Source organism: Mauremys reevesii, linkage group 3, assembly GCF_016161935.1.
Source record: "Mauremys reevesii isolate NIE-2019 linkage group 3, ASM1616193v1, whole genome shotgun sequence".
NCBI lineage: Eukaryota > Metazoa > Chordata > Testudines > Geoemydidae > Mauremys > Mauremys reevesii.
Genome location: NC_052625.1, coordinates 167908488 through 167926969, shown reverse-complemented (window position 1 = coordinate 167926969; position 18482 = coordinate 167908488). Strand labels below are relative to the sequence as shown.

At 39.6% G+C, this 18482-nt stretch overlaps 1 protein-coding gene across 16 annotated transcripts in view; it reads right to left on the bottom strand.

Moving 5' to 3' along the window:
- Positions 1-18482, bottom strand: part of CSMD1 (CUB and Sushi multiple domains 1) — a 1616238-nt gene that overhangs the window by 215890 nt on the left and 1381866 nt on the right. For all 16 annotated transcript variants that reach the window (XR_005595828.1, XM_039529053.1, XM_039529047.1 and 13 more), the window contains one exon: positions 3278-3466. Coding sequence is in view for 15 of the 16 variants with exons in the window: in XM_039529053.1 (XP_039384987.1) it covers positions 3278-3466 (189 nt within the window). In the remaining variant the exon portion in view is untranslated. The remainder of the gene's footprint in view (positions 1-3277; positions 3467-18482) is intronic.

Genomic DNA, 18482 nt, shown 5'->3' with positions numbered 1-18482 from the left:
TCATCAGCCTTGTGGCAGATTGTATAGTACAGAAGGACTGGTATCTGTCCTCATCATCAGTCCATAAGTAGACGGTCTGGTAACCGTCTTCATCATAGCAACAGGGGGCTGAGCTCCATCAGCCCCCGCCCTTCATGTGTAAAGAAAAGATTCTGTACTGCCTGGACTATCATAGCAGGATGCTGGGCTCCTGTCCCCCACACTGCTTAATGTCCTGTCTGGACTATCATAGCAGCTGGAGGCTGCCTTCTTCCCCTTATTTTATCTCACTAACAAGTCACTGTTTCTTATTCCTGCATTCTTTATTACTTCATCACACAAGTGGGGGGACACTGCAACGGTAGCCCAGGAAGGCTGGGGGAGGAGGGAATCAACAGGTGGAGTTGTTGCAGGGGCACCCCCTGTGAATAGCATGCAGCTCATCATTCCTGGGGGATCTGACACAGAGAGGCTGTGCTCTCTGGTTCTCCGATACACTGGATCTCTAGTACACTTGCCCCATATTCTAGGCAGGACTGATTCTATTTTTTGATACCATAAAGGAGGGATTGACTCAGAGAGTCATTCCCAATTTTGGCTTTTGCGCCCCCGGGCGATCTCAGCCAGGGGCACCTATGACAGCAGCAGAGGGTACAGCACAGAAGGACTGGTAACTGTCATCATTGCCAGTTTACAATGGCAAGGTAGACGGTACAGAATGGCTGGTAACCATCTCTGCTATCATGCAAAAGCAAGTGAATGCTGCTGTGTAGCGCTGCTGAATCACCTCTGTCAGCGGCATCTAGTACACATACGGTGACAGTGACAAACGGCAAAACAGGCTGCACGGTTGCCATGCTATGGCGTCTGCCAGGGAAATCCAGCGAAAAAGGGCGCGAAATGATTGTCTGCCGTTGTTTTCCCAGAGGAAGGAGTGACTGACGACATTTACCCAGAACCACCCGCGACAATGTTTTTTGCCCCATCAGGTACCGGGATCTCAACCCGGAATTCCAAGGGGCGGGGGAGACTCCGGGAACTATGGGATAGCTGCGGAATAGCTACCCACAGTGCAACGCTCCAAAATCGATGCTAGCCTCGGACCGCGGACGCACACCACCGAATTAATGTGCTTAGTGTGGCCGCGCGCACTCAATTTTATACAATCTGTTTTACAAAACCGGTTTATGTAAATTCGGAATAGTCCCATAGTGTAGACGTACCCTATGTTTGTACAATAACTAGCACAGTGGGGCCTCCTCTTCAGCTAGTTACTACGAAGCATTGTCATAAAAATAATAAATAATTATAATGTTTAAAATGTTGAATTTCATTTCTTTAGATGTTTAAATACAATGTTATTTAATTTCCTGTTTCCATCTGGATATTTTGCATGTCAAAAGGGAGAAAATGTTGGTCATTTTAATTGCTTTGCAATTCTCCAGGCAATTCATTTACTAATGCTGGAATGCTATTTTAATTGTGTTGTTTCTTTGTAGTTCATTTGCATTCCATGAAAGGTACAATAATGTGCACTTCTCCTATATATGTTTAATTTGAGATTGCCATATATTTTAGTAATTTGAGGTAATTCGGGCTAACTTCTGTGGATTTTTTAGTTGCCAAGATTTCACAATATTGAGTTTAAATGTCAAAAGAAGGAAACAGTATATGCTTCTCATCCTAAATCTCTCTCACTGTCTCTGCCTCGCATGCACGCGCACACACACATACACATAAAACATGTATGCACCTATACCGGCTTACAGAACAGTTGCAGCTCAGGCATGAGGGCACCACTCAGAAAAAAAAATAAAAATAAATTGAAAGCATCATTCACAGTGGTTTATTCACAATTTAGGAATATAGGAATTGATATACTGAACCAGACCATTGGTCCACAGTTCACCTTTTTGTTTCTGATAGTGGTCGGCATCAACTACCTCAGAGGAAAGTCCAAGAGATTGCAGTAGGAAGTAATATAATCTATCCCTATAAAGCAGGGGTCAGCAACCTTTCAGACATGGTGTGCTGAGTCTTCATTTATTCACTTTAATTTAAGGTTTTGCGTGCCAGTAATACATTTTAACATTTTTAGATCTCTTTCTATAAGTCTATAATATATAATTAAACTATTGTTGTATGTAAAGTAAATAAGGTTTTTTAAATGTTTAAGAAGCTTCATTTAAAATTAAATTAAAACGCAGCGCCCTCTGGACCAGTGGCCAGAACCCGGGCAGTATGAGTGCCACTGAAAATCAGCTTGTGTGCCGCCTTCGGCACGTGTGCCATAGGTTTGCCTACCCCTGTTATAAAGAGTTTCCTTCTAATTCCCAATAGTCAAAGCGTGGGTTATGCCCTAAAGCATGATGATTGATCTCTTTTCCCAAAACTCTTAATGGCTCATTCACCTAGCTTCCTTAGGTATCTCTGAAATTCCTCACACTCTTTTCCAGTCCTGCCTAACCTCAAGTAATTTGGGGTCATCTGCAAATTTTTGTCATGTGACTGTTTGCTCACTTTTCCAGATCATTAATATACTGAACATTGGTCCTATATGGAAACTCGTGGAACCCACTGTAATCTTCTGCTATGATGAAAATTGACCATTTATTCCTATTCTTTGTTTTCTGTATCCTACCCAGTTTCATATTCATGACAATACTTTACTTCTCACATGACTACTTAGGGTTATCTACACAGAGACACTCAGGAAAATTAGTCTGAACTAATAGTGTGAATTTAAAGTGGATTTGTTAAACAAATAAAGGACACTTTAATTCAGAGTGCGTGTCCACACAGAGGTTTAATTAATCCATTTTAAATTTACACCTTTAGTTAATCTGGATTAATTTTCCTGTGTGTCGATGTGTAGATAATCTTGTGTGGGGCTTGGTCACAGGCCTTTTTGTGCTTTCATCTACTGTGGAACAATTGCTAAAGTTTATGCAGTACACATTCCGCACGGGCACCAAGGAAACAGAAGCAGAACTTCAAGAAAGGAACACAAGCTTCACTAAACAATTCAGCAACGGTTGCTGAGAATCACTTTCATGAGTGTGCTTCATTAGTGAAACTTTCCATAACTTCAACGGCAGCAATGTCAAGCCCTTTATGGGCACGCAAATTTGCTGCTAAGAGGGTTCTAGAACTACAGCTGATATTTTGACCAGAGTTGTCACTAGTGCAGCATATGATAAAGATGTCACTTTTAGGAAAAGCTACAGTATATGAATACAAATAAAAATAATAAGAGAGCAGCATGAGTTCTGACACTAAGATACCACTGCAAAGTTACCTTCACATCTTGGGAAAAGATAGTTCCAGTTCCTGTTGATCCCATGTTGGCAAGTGAGAACAGCGTGACCTATTAAAACATACCCAGGATAGCACTCAAATGATATTGATTGACCCACGCTGTAATCCGAGTTGACTATATATCCATTTAAAAAAGGAGGAGGATCTGGGCAGTTTTGTAACTCGTAAGCTGGAAGAAAACAGAAATAAATATTAATCTAAAAAAGATTATCTAATATTTTCTGGGATAGATTAAGACTAGATGCCTAGCATCTACAGTAATAAGGGGAATAACACAATGGGAAAAGAAGCATCCATTTGGATGATCTGGGAAGAAAAAAAATCTAGGAGACGGGAAATATGACTCTTTCAAAGGGAAAGGGACTAGAAGGAACAGTTCATTTGAGGAGTTTGGGAAGGAAGCTCAAGGAACCTGTGCTGGGAGGCTGAGCAAAATAATCAATGCAGGGCTTGTGTGTTTAAGGACCCCCATGCTTTTCGGTGATTCTATCCCCTTTAAGTCTTTGTACATGCCAAACATTTGTTCTGGGGTAACTGCATTAGGCATTTGCAGTTACCACATATGTAAAAGAAGGAAATTTCAGAGGATGCCTTTTTACTGTTTTGGCCCTTTTTTAAAGTAAGTTATATTAAATCCTTTGCTTGGGCATAGGCTAGGTATGATCCAATAAATATTTTGTAAGGCTCCCTAACTCTAGCTTGTTAACGATTTACAGCATATAATTATAGACGAGGATACTATATTAATCCTGTATTTGCTTTCCATTTTATTTCTCTGCTCCAAACATAGCTTACTTTCTGGGTTCTAATGAGCTGATTAATTGGTACTCTGACAATATTTTTACCATAATACACAAAGGCATACAATTCTATATTTTTAGATTAAAGAGGCATAAATGTATAACTAGTTTAATAAATTAACAATATATGTGTACACATAATTTAAAAAGAGTATGAGCAAACTAAGATCTATATTACCACTAGAAGCAATCAAAATGCAGACACGTGGCATTCCATGGCTTTACATAGCAAAAACTCTTAATAATATTAACAGACAAATCTTACATCTCCAAAGTCTGCTTTTCTAATATTATTTTCAAATATACTCTAAAATAATGTTACTTCAAAAATTAAACATTACAGAACTCACAAAATACATTGAACCTATTCATATACAGGAAATAATATGCTTCACATTCACTGAGAAAAGGTACAGAAACTTAGTAAAAGAAGTCCTGGGTATCAATACTATGTGGCTTTAATTAATCTTATTTACAGAATTAACAAACAGACTGATTTAAAAAAAAAATTTGAGTGTCTAACATTTCAATGAGATGAGGGTACTCAGCATCCATGAAATTCAGGCTACATACTGGTGCCACATTTGAAAATGTTGGTCTGATTCTATTTCTCCTTGCAAAGGTAGCGCATGAGAGCACTGCCGCATATATAATTCCATCACCCTAGAAATCTGGGGCAAATTATTTGGATTATACAAGATTTCACTGAAGAACCCACATAATTCTGCATAATTTCCTTTGAATATCATTTTGGAACTGGTGAACTGGTGACAGAATTTCCTCATGGCTATGTATGAAGCTTTAAAACCTTGCTAATGCCTTAAATGGTATTTTAAAATAATTATGAAGCTTTTAATACCCTTGTTGATTTAGAAACTTACTCCATGCACCACACAAAAAGACAAGAAAAATCTCTCAATAACTGAGCAGAGAAACCCCCTTCAAATATATATATATAGAGAGAGAGAGAGAGTGTCTGACTTTTAAATGTATTCTCTTTTGAGATGGCTCAAACAGAACCAAGAGGTCATTAGTGCTCCTCAAACAAGTCTCACTTATTTATAAAAAAAATGTCTAAGGTCCAGAACCGCCAAGGTATTTAGACACCTAATTCTCACTGATTTGTTTGATTTAAATGGGAGTTATATGTAGGGCTGCCAACTTTCTAACTGCAAAAACCCGAACACCCTTGCTCCACCCTGCCCCTGCCCCAAGGCCCCGCCCCTTCTCAGAGGCCCCACTCCACATTCACTCCATCCCCGCTCCCTTGCTCTCCCCCATTCTCACTCACTTTCACTGGGGTGGGGCAGGGAGTTGGGCGTGGGCTCTGGGGTGGGGCCAGAAATTAGGAGATCCAGCTTCGGGCTGGGACAGGGGGTTGGGGCCATGGATGAGGAGTTTGGGATGCAGGAGGGGACTCCAGGCTGGGGTTGAGGGGTTCGGAGTGTGGGAGTGAGCTCAGGGCTGGGGAAAGGGTTGAGTTGCCGGAGGGGGTGTTGGCTATGGATGGGGATGAGGGCTTTGGGATGCAGGAGGGGGCTCAGGGATGGGGCAGAAGTGCAGGAGGGTGTGTGGGCTCCCGGAGGGAGTTTGGGTGTGGGAGGAGGCTCAGAGCTAGGGTTGGGATGCAGGCTCCAGCCAGGCAGTGCTTACCTCAGGTGGCTCCCAGTCAGTGGCACAGTGGGGCTAAAGCAGGTTCCCTGCCCTTGCAGCTCCCATTGGCTGCAGTCCTGACCAAGGGGAGCTGCAGAGTCAGCACTCGGCAGCACACAGAGCTTTGTTAATTGCCCTTGTGCCTAGGGGCCTCAGGAACATGCCGGCCACTTCCTGGAGCTGCGTGGAGCCAGGGCAAGCAGGAACCCTGTCTTAGCCTCGCTGCACTGCAAACCAGACTTTTAATGGCCCGGTTAGCAATGCTGACCAGAGCGACCAGGGTCAAACACCAGACGCCTGGCAACCTTAGTTATGCGCCTAAATACTCTTGAGGATTTAGGCCAAATTGTCTTATAAGGCCTAGTGGCCAGATTTTTAACTGGTTTAAATCAATGTAGCTTTACCAAGTCAACGTAGCTTGAAGTTTAAAGTATCAATTTAAAGTATGAAAGTAAATTAAAATCTGGCCCACTATAATATCATAAAGTGTAACATAACAAAAGGCCCATAATATTCTGTCAGAACATGGCTTTAGTTCGACATTTAATTCTCACAGTTAGGGTAACAGAAGTAACTATTGTCATTTGTAAAGGGGTATCTTAGATAATCAGGACAAGCAGTTTTAACTTTTTCTCTTGTGAGAAACACAAATATTTGACTGGGGAGGAAAGTAACAATACTCCGGATTTCCAATGACATTTATTTGGGTGCCCTAATATACAGTACCTCACTCACAGCAAGACTTCCAGATTTTGAAGTGCTTTTTTTTTTTAATGACGGAATATGTTAACACACCTGATGGAGGCTTTAACAGCATGTAATTTGACACAAATTACCAGATTCCTGTAACACTCTCCATATCATCCAATAAGAGGAGTTGTAATTGCAGCACAGTTACCACTACAACTCAGATTTCGTGCAATCCTTTTTGTCTGATGGTGCACTTGCACCCAGAGATCTGATATGGCAATGAAAATCATTACACTGGCATTGTACTAGTAAGGAAATTCAGCCTTTGAAAAACTACTTATTGTTAAGTAAGCTAAATATAATACTGTGGTGGTTTATATTTGTTTGAGTGGCAACTTTTTCATGTTATCTGCACCAATTATGTTGTATAGTGACTGCATCTATTAGAGCAGCAAACAACGACAACAGTTGTTTATACTTTAATGTAATTATCTACATTGTAATCATTATAGTCATGTATTCATCAAAAATGTTGTGAGATTCCCACATTCCAGAAAGAAAAGGGATATTCTTTTTAATTTATCAAACTATATAAATAATAATTATTCACATGAGCAAAAAAAACCCCAAAATATTAATGATGAATTGTTGATGTCACAGAAGATGTGAATGCCGCTAACAATGAGGTAGGATCAGAGGATAAAATAGGGAAAGAACCAATTAAAATTACTTAGACAAGTTAGATGTCTTCAAGTCACACAAGGAGCTGTCTGAGGAGAGATCTGAGCCATTAGCAATATTCTTCAAAAAGTCATGGAAGATGGGAGAGATTCCAGAGGACTGGAAAAGGGCAAATATAGTGCCAATCTACAAAAAGGGGAATAAGGACATCCTGGGGAATTACAGACCAGTCATCTTAATTTAGGCATCCAATAGCTTTCTTTGACAGGGTAACAAGCCTTGGAGGCGGGGTGGGGGAAAGAGGGGAAGCGGTAGATGTGTTATACCTTCACTTTAGTAACACTTTTGATACTGTCTCACATAACCACCTCATAAACAAAGTAGGGAAATACAACCTAGATGGAGCTACTATAAGGTGTATGACCACCTTGGAAAACCAATTCCAGAGAGTAGTTATCAGTGGTTCACAGTCAAACTGGAAGGGCATACTGATAGGGGTCCCACAGGGATCAGATCTGGTTCCAGTTCTGTATCTTCATTAACGGTTTAGATAATGACAGAAAGAGTACACTTATAAAGTTTGTGGATGATGCCAAGCTAGGAGAGGTTGCAAGTACTTTGGAGGGTAGGATTAAAGTTCAAAATGATCTGGAGAAATGATCTGAAGTAAATAAGATGACATTCAATAAAGAGAAATGCAACTATCTCCACTTTGGAAAGAACATTCAGTTGCAGACATACAAAATGGGAAATGACTGCCTAGGAAGGACTAATGCGGAAAGGGATCTTGGGGTTATAATGGCTCAAAAGCTAAATATGAGTGAACAGTGTAACACCATTGAAAAAAAAAGCAAATAGCATTCTGGGATGCATTAGCAGGAGTTTTGTAAGCAAGACACAAGAAGTAATTCTTCTGTTCTACTCCACTCTGATTAGGCCTCAACTGGAGTATTGTGTCCACTTTTGGGAGCTACATTTCAGGAAAGATGTGGACAAACTGGAGAAAGTCCAGAGAAGAACAAGAAAATCAGTTAAAGGTCTAGAAAATTTAACCTATGAAGGAAAATTGAAAAAACTGAGTTTGTTTAGTCTGGAGAAGAGAAGACTGAAGGAAGACATGATAACCGTTTTCAAGAACAGAAAAGTTTTTACAAGGAGGAGGAGGAGGAGGAGGAAAACATTTCTCATTAACCTCTGCAGATAGCACAAGAAGCAATGAGCTTAAATTGCAGCAATGGCAGTTTAGGTTGGATATTAGGAAAAACTTCATAACTGTCAGGGCAATTAAGCTGTGGAATAAATTGTCTACGGAGGTTGTGAAATCTCCGTCATTGGAGATTTTTAACAGCAAGTTAGACAAACACCTGTTTTGGATGGTCTAGATAATACTTAGTCCTGCCCTGAGTGCAAGGGACAGGACTTGAAGACCTCTCAAGTTCCCTTCCAGTCCTACAATTCCATGATTCTATGATTCCAAATAATGGTAAAATACTTTGGAAAATAATGTATAATGAATGTAGCAAAAGCACCAGTAGAGAAGCTCCTTTTAGATACATCTCTTTATTAACAAATACATTAATGATATCTAATATTTAATATAGGGCTTTATATCTTCAAAGCATTATAAAAACATTAGCCAATTAAACACATTTAATTAATTAATATAATCTAACTAATGTAATTAATATATGCAGACAGGTTTTATCAATTGCAATTGAGATACAAAGATATATTTCAAATAATATATAAATAATATATTTTTATATTATAGATTGTGTTTCTTCACCATATTTGTATGTTAAGAAATAGTTCTATGGGGGGAAAAGGATAACGATTTTGCTGAAATGGAACATAGGATCCGTCAGACCCACATCATTTGCATATTCTGGATAAAGTAATACTACCTTCCTGTCCTTGATAACAGAGATTCAGAATGCCCTGCTCTTTCACAGAACATCCAATTTACAGTTAGATAATACTGCTGTCAAAATATAAGCTCAAAGAGTGATTATCCAAGCATGTTTTACATTAACACTTGCCATAAAGCTTAAATTGTTAAAAATATAATAATAAAGGTGAAGTACGCATTCTTGAATGTTTTTTTTTTCCCCCAAAGCTAGTCATTCTCTGGAGGACTTTATGACATATACATGTTTAACTTACTGTAGTTAATATTGACACCAACTAACCAAGCAAGTGACTTAAGCATATGTTTAGGTGCTTTCCTGAATAGAGAGGCACTTAAGCACATGCTTAATGTTGAGCACATAAAAGTGGTTTCCTGAATCAAGGCCATTATTAGGTATTTTTCCCAAAATTTCCTTTCAAGCATTGCTGATTATGATAATGATTTGCAAAAGAGAGGATTCTTGTATACTAAACTTACTCCTCTGACATGATTTATTCATTGATACCATAATCCAGTGTTTGTGACATCACAAATCATGGAAGAGATTTTGATAATGGAAACAATAGATTCTGATATTATTTGATAAATGAGGCTAAAGAAAGAGGGTAATAAGAAAGACAAACGGTTTCTATTTACATGTAACTTTAGCTTGGCAATAATTGAAATCCATTATGATCAGAAAGGAAATGCAAAAAAAATAAAATATGAAAATTCTATTAGGATTTGGTAACATTTTGTTAAATATGCTTAAATCTATCAATGTATGTTAAACACCATCAGTATCCTTGTACAGGACTCAGGCATAAAGACAGTCCCTGCCACAAGGAGCATACAGTCAGAGAACAGTATGAAAAAAATATTAATTAGTGCTAATTTTCAAACTATTCAGATTTGAAAAGCTGGTTGGTTTCACAGACTAAGTGGATACCTGGCTATAGGGTTGTCGGATCAAGAAATAACTGGGATAACAAGTACTGTAACTTTGTGGATCTGTACAATTCTCCCAAGAGATGAAAATTATGTGGGAAGAACGCTAGGGCATTGCTTGTAGGGTAAATTTGCTTCAAAATATATTTTTTAAATAATTATTTGTAGTCTGCAGGGTTATTATGATAAGTTCTGGAGCCAACCCTTGAAAATTCAGTTCACGGTATTTAGAACAATATTCTGCATGGATGATCTATAGGACAGGAGAGCCACAAGCACATCTCAGGCAAACGTAGGAGCCCTAATCTGTCAGTAACACTTTGCTGAGGGATATAGAAATCTGGGGGATGTTATAAAAAAAAAAGACAATCTCGATATGGGGAAATGTTTCGGTTGTGTTGTTGTTGTTTTAAAAAAAATAACTAAACAGGTATTCAGATACTTCTTTAATTAAGGGGATATTAGTTAAGTAAAATTTGTGAGGAATAGTGTATTTATTATATTGTACTTCCAGAAGCTGAGAAGTATCATGCTTCTCACTAGATGATAGCAATCTTGAGAGTCATTCAAATGTGCAATAGCACCCAAAGATGAAGAGAAAATGGTTAAAAAAACATGGAGGAAAATGTAATGAGAAAACATGCAAGTGACATCTAGCATAAATCATATGGTTGATTTATAAATCATGCAAGTGACTGTAAGTCACATGATGATTTGACAATTATATCATGATGTATAAGGCACACAGGCAATTTGTATCTCAGTGCTTTGTACTTTTAATATAAATTTCTATATTATTCTCCATTCTTTGATGTATGTAACAACTGCACCTGATTTAACAGAACTATTTGTTATTCTATCATCATTATAAAGTATTATGCCCAAATCCTGTTATATAAAGTTCTAATTCCCCTTTTTTTCTCTTTTTTAAAACTAATATCTTTTTCAAAGACTTGTTTTATTATTGAGCTTTAAAAATGATTTACAGTGTTACAGCAAAGAAACTGTAGTGAGAGCCTGAATTAAACAAAACAACGTAAAGGAATTGTGAGACAAAGCTTCAATTTAATCTTCAACCACAGCTAAATATAAAATATCTGATTTTTAAAGTGATCTTATATCAACATTTGGTCTTCCCATGTGTAATTTGTGTGCACTAGTTATAGAGAAGAGTACAAATTAGAAAAAGATTGTAACATTTAACTCTGTATTATCTTATATTCACAAGTTTTCTTAGTTACATTAATTTGGGTTAGAGACCTACTTTCTTAAATTTTTCAGAAAGTATTGTGCACATCTAAAACACTCCAAGCAGAAAATAATATTACCCTGGAACAATATATTAAAAGTGTGTTAGACATGATGAAATACTCAAAAATAAGAAAAGGACACAATTAAGATTACCTATGCAACTTTCTTCAGCTCTCTTATGTGTATGCATTATGATAGTCTTGCCCAACATCACACGGGAAGTCTATGGACAGCTAGGAATAGAACCCCGCCCTCCTGCTTCCCAGTTTAGTACCTAAAAAAACCTGGAAGACATTATTTCCCTTTTGCAATGTCTCTGGGGAACATAGTGAGGCCCAGCACAGAATCCAGATTGAGGTTCTTAGGTGAGTGTGAGAATCATGAGCTGTGTAACAGCAAAGTAAGACAATACTTTTCCATCACTTCTTTTCCTCTATGGCACCTCTGCACATCTTTCCAGAGATAAAAGGAGATTTGAGCAATTTTGAACCTTTCACGGTTTCTGGAATTTAGAATGCCTATTATTTTCTGCTAGATAGAGCCCATCATTTTCAGTGTGGTCAAACCATATTATGTATGGAGGTGAGTGTGTTTGAGAAAGAGGGAGAATGCATTAGGTAAATCTTTTGTGGCTGTCGCCTGGAACACTTTTGATCCCCAGGAGTAACAAGATGAGATCCCCATCTCATCTTTGGCTTCTTTATACCATATAAAAGGACTTTCCCAGACCTGATAAAAGCTCTGCGAAAACTCAAAAGTTTGTCTCTCTCACTAACAGAAGTTGGCCCAATAAAAGAAATTACCTCACCCACCTTGTCTCACTTTAGATCCCTGACACTCTTTTCTCCACCTCTAGATTGTGGCTTACCCTACAGCAACTATTCAGACCTCAGGATCCTTAATACTACAGTAGTGGGGTTTTGTTTGATTACTTTAAAAAAACAAACTCTTTTAAAATTGTATTATTATGAAAAGTCATCTAAATTCATAAACCTCCCCTCCTCAATCTTCCCCCCTCCCTTTTTGCATTTCTGTAATTAGAAATGGCACTTTCTTTCATTCAAAGAGAGGGGCGGAGGGCGACACTTTGCTCTAACCCCAAGAGCTTTTATTGCATGGCCAAATGTAATCAAGAGTACATTTGTGAGTTAAGAGTATCTGAAATTCCTCAGTTTAAATAAGTATGCTAATGGCCCCTTGCAGCCACACCTTTAATATAGAGTACATAGTCTCACAGACATTCCAATTAGTTGGTAAATGCCTTTATTGTCACAGACTCTTCGTTTGCCTGTATTTCTTGTCCTTTTTGTAAGAGTATATCAGTTTCATTTCATTCTGTCAGAAAGGTCATGTTTTTAATTTATACAACTTTCTGCCAGTGATACTGTATTATGGCAGCCATATCAACCAATAACATATTTGACCTCTGTAAAGACTTATAAATCAATGGCATGGTTTATAACTCAGATGTACAATTTAACTTAAAATTCACTAGTATGACAAAAATGAGCCACATGAGACATAATTCATAGACAGTTTTATGATTTATTAATTAGGCATATAATTTATAATTCACAAATCAGTGCTTAGCAATCCAATTCTTGACTTATAATCAGTATAACAGGGTCTTTAGGTGAAAACCATTCACACAATGGAGCTGGGAAAATCACCTATAATTAAAGTGGCCTAACACTTTCCGTTATAGGACAACTGTTTTCAATTGCTTATAAGGTTGCTAAACTTTAAACCTTCAGTATGAGATCTTCCATGCCAAGTATGTTCCTCAGGCTTTTTTGGGGGGTGGTGGGGGTGGGGGAGGGTGTAATAAATTGTTCAGCCATTTCCAAGAATGAAGTTAGGGGAAAATACATTGTTTTGTTCATGTTAAAAATATATTATAAGCATTACACTGAAAAGTTGCAACATCCTTATGCATTACAGCAGGGACTTGAAATTTGGCAGAGGAATTGCTCTGATGTTAGGCATGTGCATTGTACTGGCCGTGTAGAAGTCCACCCACATTTGGCCACAGTATAAGACCCTGAATAATTTCAGTTTTCACATGTTCAGTAGAAGTTGTTATAGACTAGCAGCTAAATTCTCTGAGGATTCCATCTATACTAAGCATGCTCAACCCCCTCATATCTCCTATGTGACAACCAGACCACACATGTGCCGTCCCCAAAAAAAAAGTTTGCAAAACACCCTGTAACTCCTTGCACCAGAAACTGTCAGGTTTCTTGCCTTTAATTTCACCTTCCAAACTGTATGAAATAGTTTGAATTTGTTTTTCTAAGGAATCATAGACAATCAATATGAATATATTTTTTTCTTTACAAGTATTTAACCTTGGAGTAGGCCTTACTATTTGGTTAATATCCAGCAGGCAGGCAGGACCCCTCCCTCCTCTCTTAATAAGTGTCCAGGATGCAGGACTGGTGGAAATAAAAGAGAAGACTTTATGTGCTGGCCCTATTCACATGATATGGAACAGAGTGACAAGGGGTCTGTCATATGGCAAGAAACAGTAATCACTGAATTAGAGTGAATTAGACAAAGAACTCTTTGTCCTTAACATGGCAGCTAGTAACATGTAGTTCCAGCATTCCCTCTCCCTCCCAAGACAGAGAGCTAATGAAAGGGGAAGAAGCATGCTGAATCCTATGCCAAAGCTTACGAGAATACTTAAAAAATGGCCAGAAGTGAGCACTGTAGTCTCCAAAGGGAAGGGGAATCCTGTGAAATAGAGAGATAGGAAGAGAGGAGTGTGACATTACACCCCATATTCATCGCAGTAATATTATTATGTATCATTTTGGTATCTGAAGTTAGGAATATTGTTTATGCATCTATTATAAATCTATTAAAAATGTGTTTACACCTGGGGAATGCCCACTAGGCAGAATGCAGTCAGTCTAGATGACAGGCTGGGAAGGGCCATTAGAGAAAATAATAAGCCTTAGAAGTTTACTTCCCACCAGAGTCTTCCTGAAGACACTACAAACAGCCTCCAAGTCACGGCTGCTATGACCCTACAGGGACATGTGACCAAGTCACCAGGTACTGGACTCCATCTTGGAATACCAGTGTTTTTCCACTGACCAGAAACCAAGCTTAGAGACAAAGGGTTCCTGACATATGCAAAAGTTATTTAAGGTGGGGTGTGGGGTTACATCTTCCCTATGCTGCCTTGGTGGAAAGTTACAGCAGCAGGACAACAAGAACAGAGGAGTTAGATAAAGTTGTTATGAGAAAGTTGAGAACTGCCAGAGGGAGGCAGACGCCAGGTGGCCTAGCTGGGATGGTTTCAAGGTGATAAACAAGTCCATAAATCAGATGAGTTGCATGGGAAATGGGAAATCAGTAAGCAAAGGGCCATGCGTGTGAAAAGCGTGTGTATCGGACAAAGAACCAATCAGCAGCAATGTAATGTTGGTGTGTCTGATGTTTGCTAATATGGAGAAGCCTATATAATATGATGCATTGTACATAATAAACGACTTTGCTACCAATCACATTGATTGCTGGGCTCTGTCCATGCCCGCCTGAGAGGCACCGATGCAACAGTGGGGGAGTGACATTATTGTGGTTCTTCACTGACTCCCCATCCAAAGAAACTCCTGGAAACACCTGAGGAACAAGAACTGAACTAGGGGAAGGGATGGACCCAGGCTAGAGGGATTACTAGCCTTTGAAAGGAATACGTGGGGTTTTAAGCTGCAAGCAAGTGCAGCGTGCCCTTTATGAGCCTGCAGCCAGCTTATATCATCATTTATGGTTAGAATTTGCTACTCATATCCAATCTCTTTAGTATATTAAGCTTAGATTACATTTTTGTTTATTTGCTAGGTAACCTGCTTTGATCTGTTTGCTATCCCTTATAATCACTTACAATCTATCTTTTGTAGTTAAAATTTTTGTTTTTGCTTTATCACAAACCAGTGTGTGGAAGTCATAACCTGGGGTAAAAAGCTGTTGTATATTTCCTCTCCACATTGAGGGAGAGGGTGAATTTCATGAGCTTTCACTGTACAGTTCCCTGTGCAGTGTAAGTCGGTATAATTTTTGGTTTACACTCGGGCGGGGGGGGTGCCTAAGTGGCTGGTAAGTTCCTTAGCTGAAGCCTTCTCATTCAGAGCTGGTCATAGCATCTGTATGTTTCTGCAGCTGTATGTGTGCTGGTGAAGGTGCAGACTGGAGCCTGAGAGAGGGCTTGGCAGGCTGGTCACAGCAGTACAGTGTAAAGGGAACCCAGGCTGGTGGGTCAGGTGGGCTCAGTGGTACTCCAGTTCCATGCGGCACCCAGCGGGGTGGAGGGACCTGTCACAAGGAGAAAATACCCCGTCCCTTCCCCAGAGACTGTGATGAGGACATTAGCAGGGCACAATCATTTTGCTTTATACTCCATTTTGCTAGCTCTAAATTAGTAAGAAGAAATTGTAGCCTTGAATTAGAAAGAAGAAATTGTTCTGAGTTTATTTTTTGCTGATTGCGCTAATGATTTTAATGTTAGAAGGACAGAAGTTTATGGCTGTAATTGCCTTATTTACTGTTTGGTATGTGAGTGAAAAATGTATGGTAATTATCTGAGAAAAGACAGCTGGGCTGGATGGTTAAGAAGGGAGTGGAGGAGTCGAGAGGCGCCAACTTTCACCCGGATGGCAGATTGATGACCCTAAAGCAAAGGCATATGCCCCAAGGACAAAATAAAGAGTGGAGCCAGAGAAACAAGATACAAAACAGCTGCGGATACTCCCAGTAACAGCTTGGTTGGGTGCACCCTTGACTAACAGCTCCAGTGTGCCATAGACTTGTATGGTAACTTATTACTATAAAAGAAGGGTGTATTGCCATGGGATTTTGGATTCATTCTGCATCAACATCAGAGCTGAGCCAAGCTCCCCATTCCTCGTGTACAGTTTCAGCTGGCCACTGGAAAGGACTGAGCAACAATAAGGATTGGTAAATATAAGATCCAGCTGCAGAAACCTTTGGGGGGCGGGGTGTGTGAGAGAGAGAGAGAGAATGGAAGCATATGCTGATTTTAATATTTAAACTGTACTCTCGATAAACATGGTGTATTGCCTTATTCCCTTTAAAAAGATTCCATGTGCTTCTTATAAGCATTACACATCCACATGGAAAAGAGCCTGGAGCCCATGCTAGCCACCTAAGAACCAAAGGGAAACAAGAACATCCCTAAAAAGGTCTGCAATTCAAGCAAACAAACTAAACTGTCTGACTCCCTCAGCCCCTGATCCACAGGGCACTTCAAGGCAGCTGACTGAGAAGGACTCTCTGAATTTAAAAGGACATCTCATCCCCATGAGATCCTGTATGGGAGAGAAGATTTGCTCCCTCTCACAGATGAAGGGCTGTTGAGATTAGGGAAAGTGCTATCCCCATCTCCACTCCAAAGATCATGATAAAGAGTCATAGAAAAGGGGATGATCAATTTTTAAAGGGCCACTCATTCCCAAGAGGTAACATGCATGGGCATAGTTAGGGAGGGGTGCAGAGCGGCATTACTCCCCGCAAAGAGAGGCAAGGTATGTGGGAGCACATGGAGACACAGTGATTATTACTAATCTCTTGGTGTTATTTCTGTATGCTGTTTCTTAAAAAAAGAAAAGATACAATATTTGCTGTGCATTAAAAGCTCTACATAGTTTGTTTGGTACAGAAACTGTCTGATTACATCCATCTCTATTTGGCCCCCCATCTGGCCTCACATATTTGCCTGAATGAGAATTGTTGTGTTGTTGGGTGGTATATTTCTACGTGGAGAAGGTCCTAGTATTTTGTTTGTTTGTTCCTATTATTTGATCCCCCCAGCTTTAAATTTTTAAAATCATACATTTCTATTAATATACATAGTGTTATTTCTCCTTAATGGCTCTATGTTGCGTTGCTGTTTTAGGAACATAGATCATGAAAATACAATCATAAGTACACCAAGTTATTTTCAAACAGAGTTCTGAAAAGGCTGATGTTACTATTTATTCTTGGGACTTATTAGTTGATGATTCCATTTTGAGATAATGTGATACACAATTAAATTCTGCAGCTTAAGCAAAAACTGTGGCTGTGATTACAGGTCCTCACTTTTTTTTTATCACATTCACGTAGTGACTATCTGTATTTTACCAGCTGCAAAACACAACATAGTTGAAATATCTCCTTTTCCATGACAGTCTGAATATTTAAGGGATTTTATTTATTATTATTACTTATTATTATTATCACTCCCTTTGACAAAAATGTTATACTCGAGATTTACCTAGAGACAATATATATAATTCTATTGATAATATCTGTATCATACACCACTAATAACTCAATTTTTCCTACAGTTCATGGAAAGATAATTTTGTGAATTGGTGAAATGGAATAAAAATCTCAGCTGTGTCATATGATGCAACCTTGTGTTTGTTCATTTAAATTTTGCTCCCGTGTCTGTCTATGGTTCAGGAAGTTCTCTTTAAGTATGAGTAGAACTGACAGCAATAGTTAAAGTTGCCTAGGTTCTCCCCCTGCATGCCAGGAGCTCTGTATGCCCTCCGCAATGCCCCAAGCTAGGGTTCCCTATTCTCTTTCCATGCCAGGGCCTCTGTGTGACCCTCCATGCCCCTTTATGCCCTCTTCTCCCCCCCCATCTCAACTTCCACTCCATAACAGAGTCACCAGTTCTTACCCTACAAAAAATTCTGTGTGACCCCTCCTTCCCTTCAAAGCTAGAAGCTATGTGTAACCACTCCCCCACCAGGCTCCTCTATACCAAGAACCCCATTCTCCCTCCCATGCCAGGGGCTGTGTGTGCATTCCCTCTTCCTCATTCCCATTCCACCCATCATTTCTACTCTTCTTTCTTTCTCTTTCAGTATGTCAATATTTTTAAATTCTACTGAGAGGCTGGGCACGGCTAAAATAAGGAGCATTGTTATGCTGAAATGCAGGGCCAGGGCTACCATTAAGGTGAACTAGGCGGTTGTCTAGGGTGCCAAGATTTGGGGGCTCCAAAAAGCGGTGCCCCCAATTTTTTTTAACAGCATTCCTCCCCGAGCGCGCGGTCACTGCTCCACTTCTCCCACTCCCAGGCTTGCAGCGCCAATCAGCTGTTTGGCGCCACAAGCCTGGGAGGGGAGGAGAATTATAGTGGGGGCAGCGTGCTCGGGGAGGAGGCAGAGCAGAGGTGAGCTGGGGTGGGGAAGTGCCGCATGGCTCCCTGGCGAGGGGGGAAGCTGCCGTGGGGGATGGGGGGTGCTTCAGGGCGC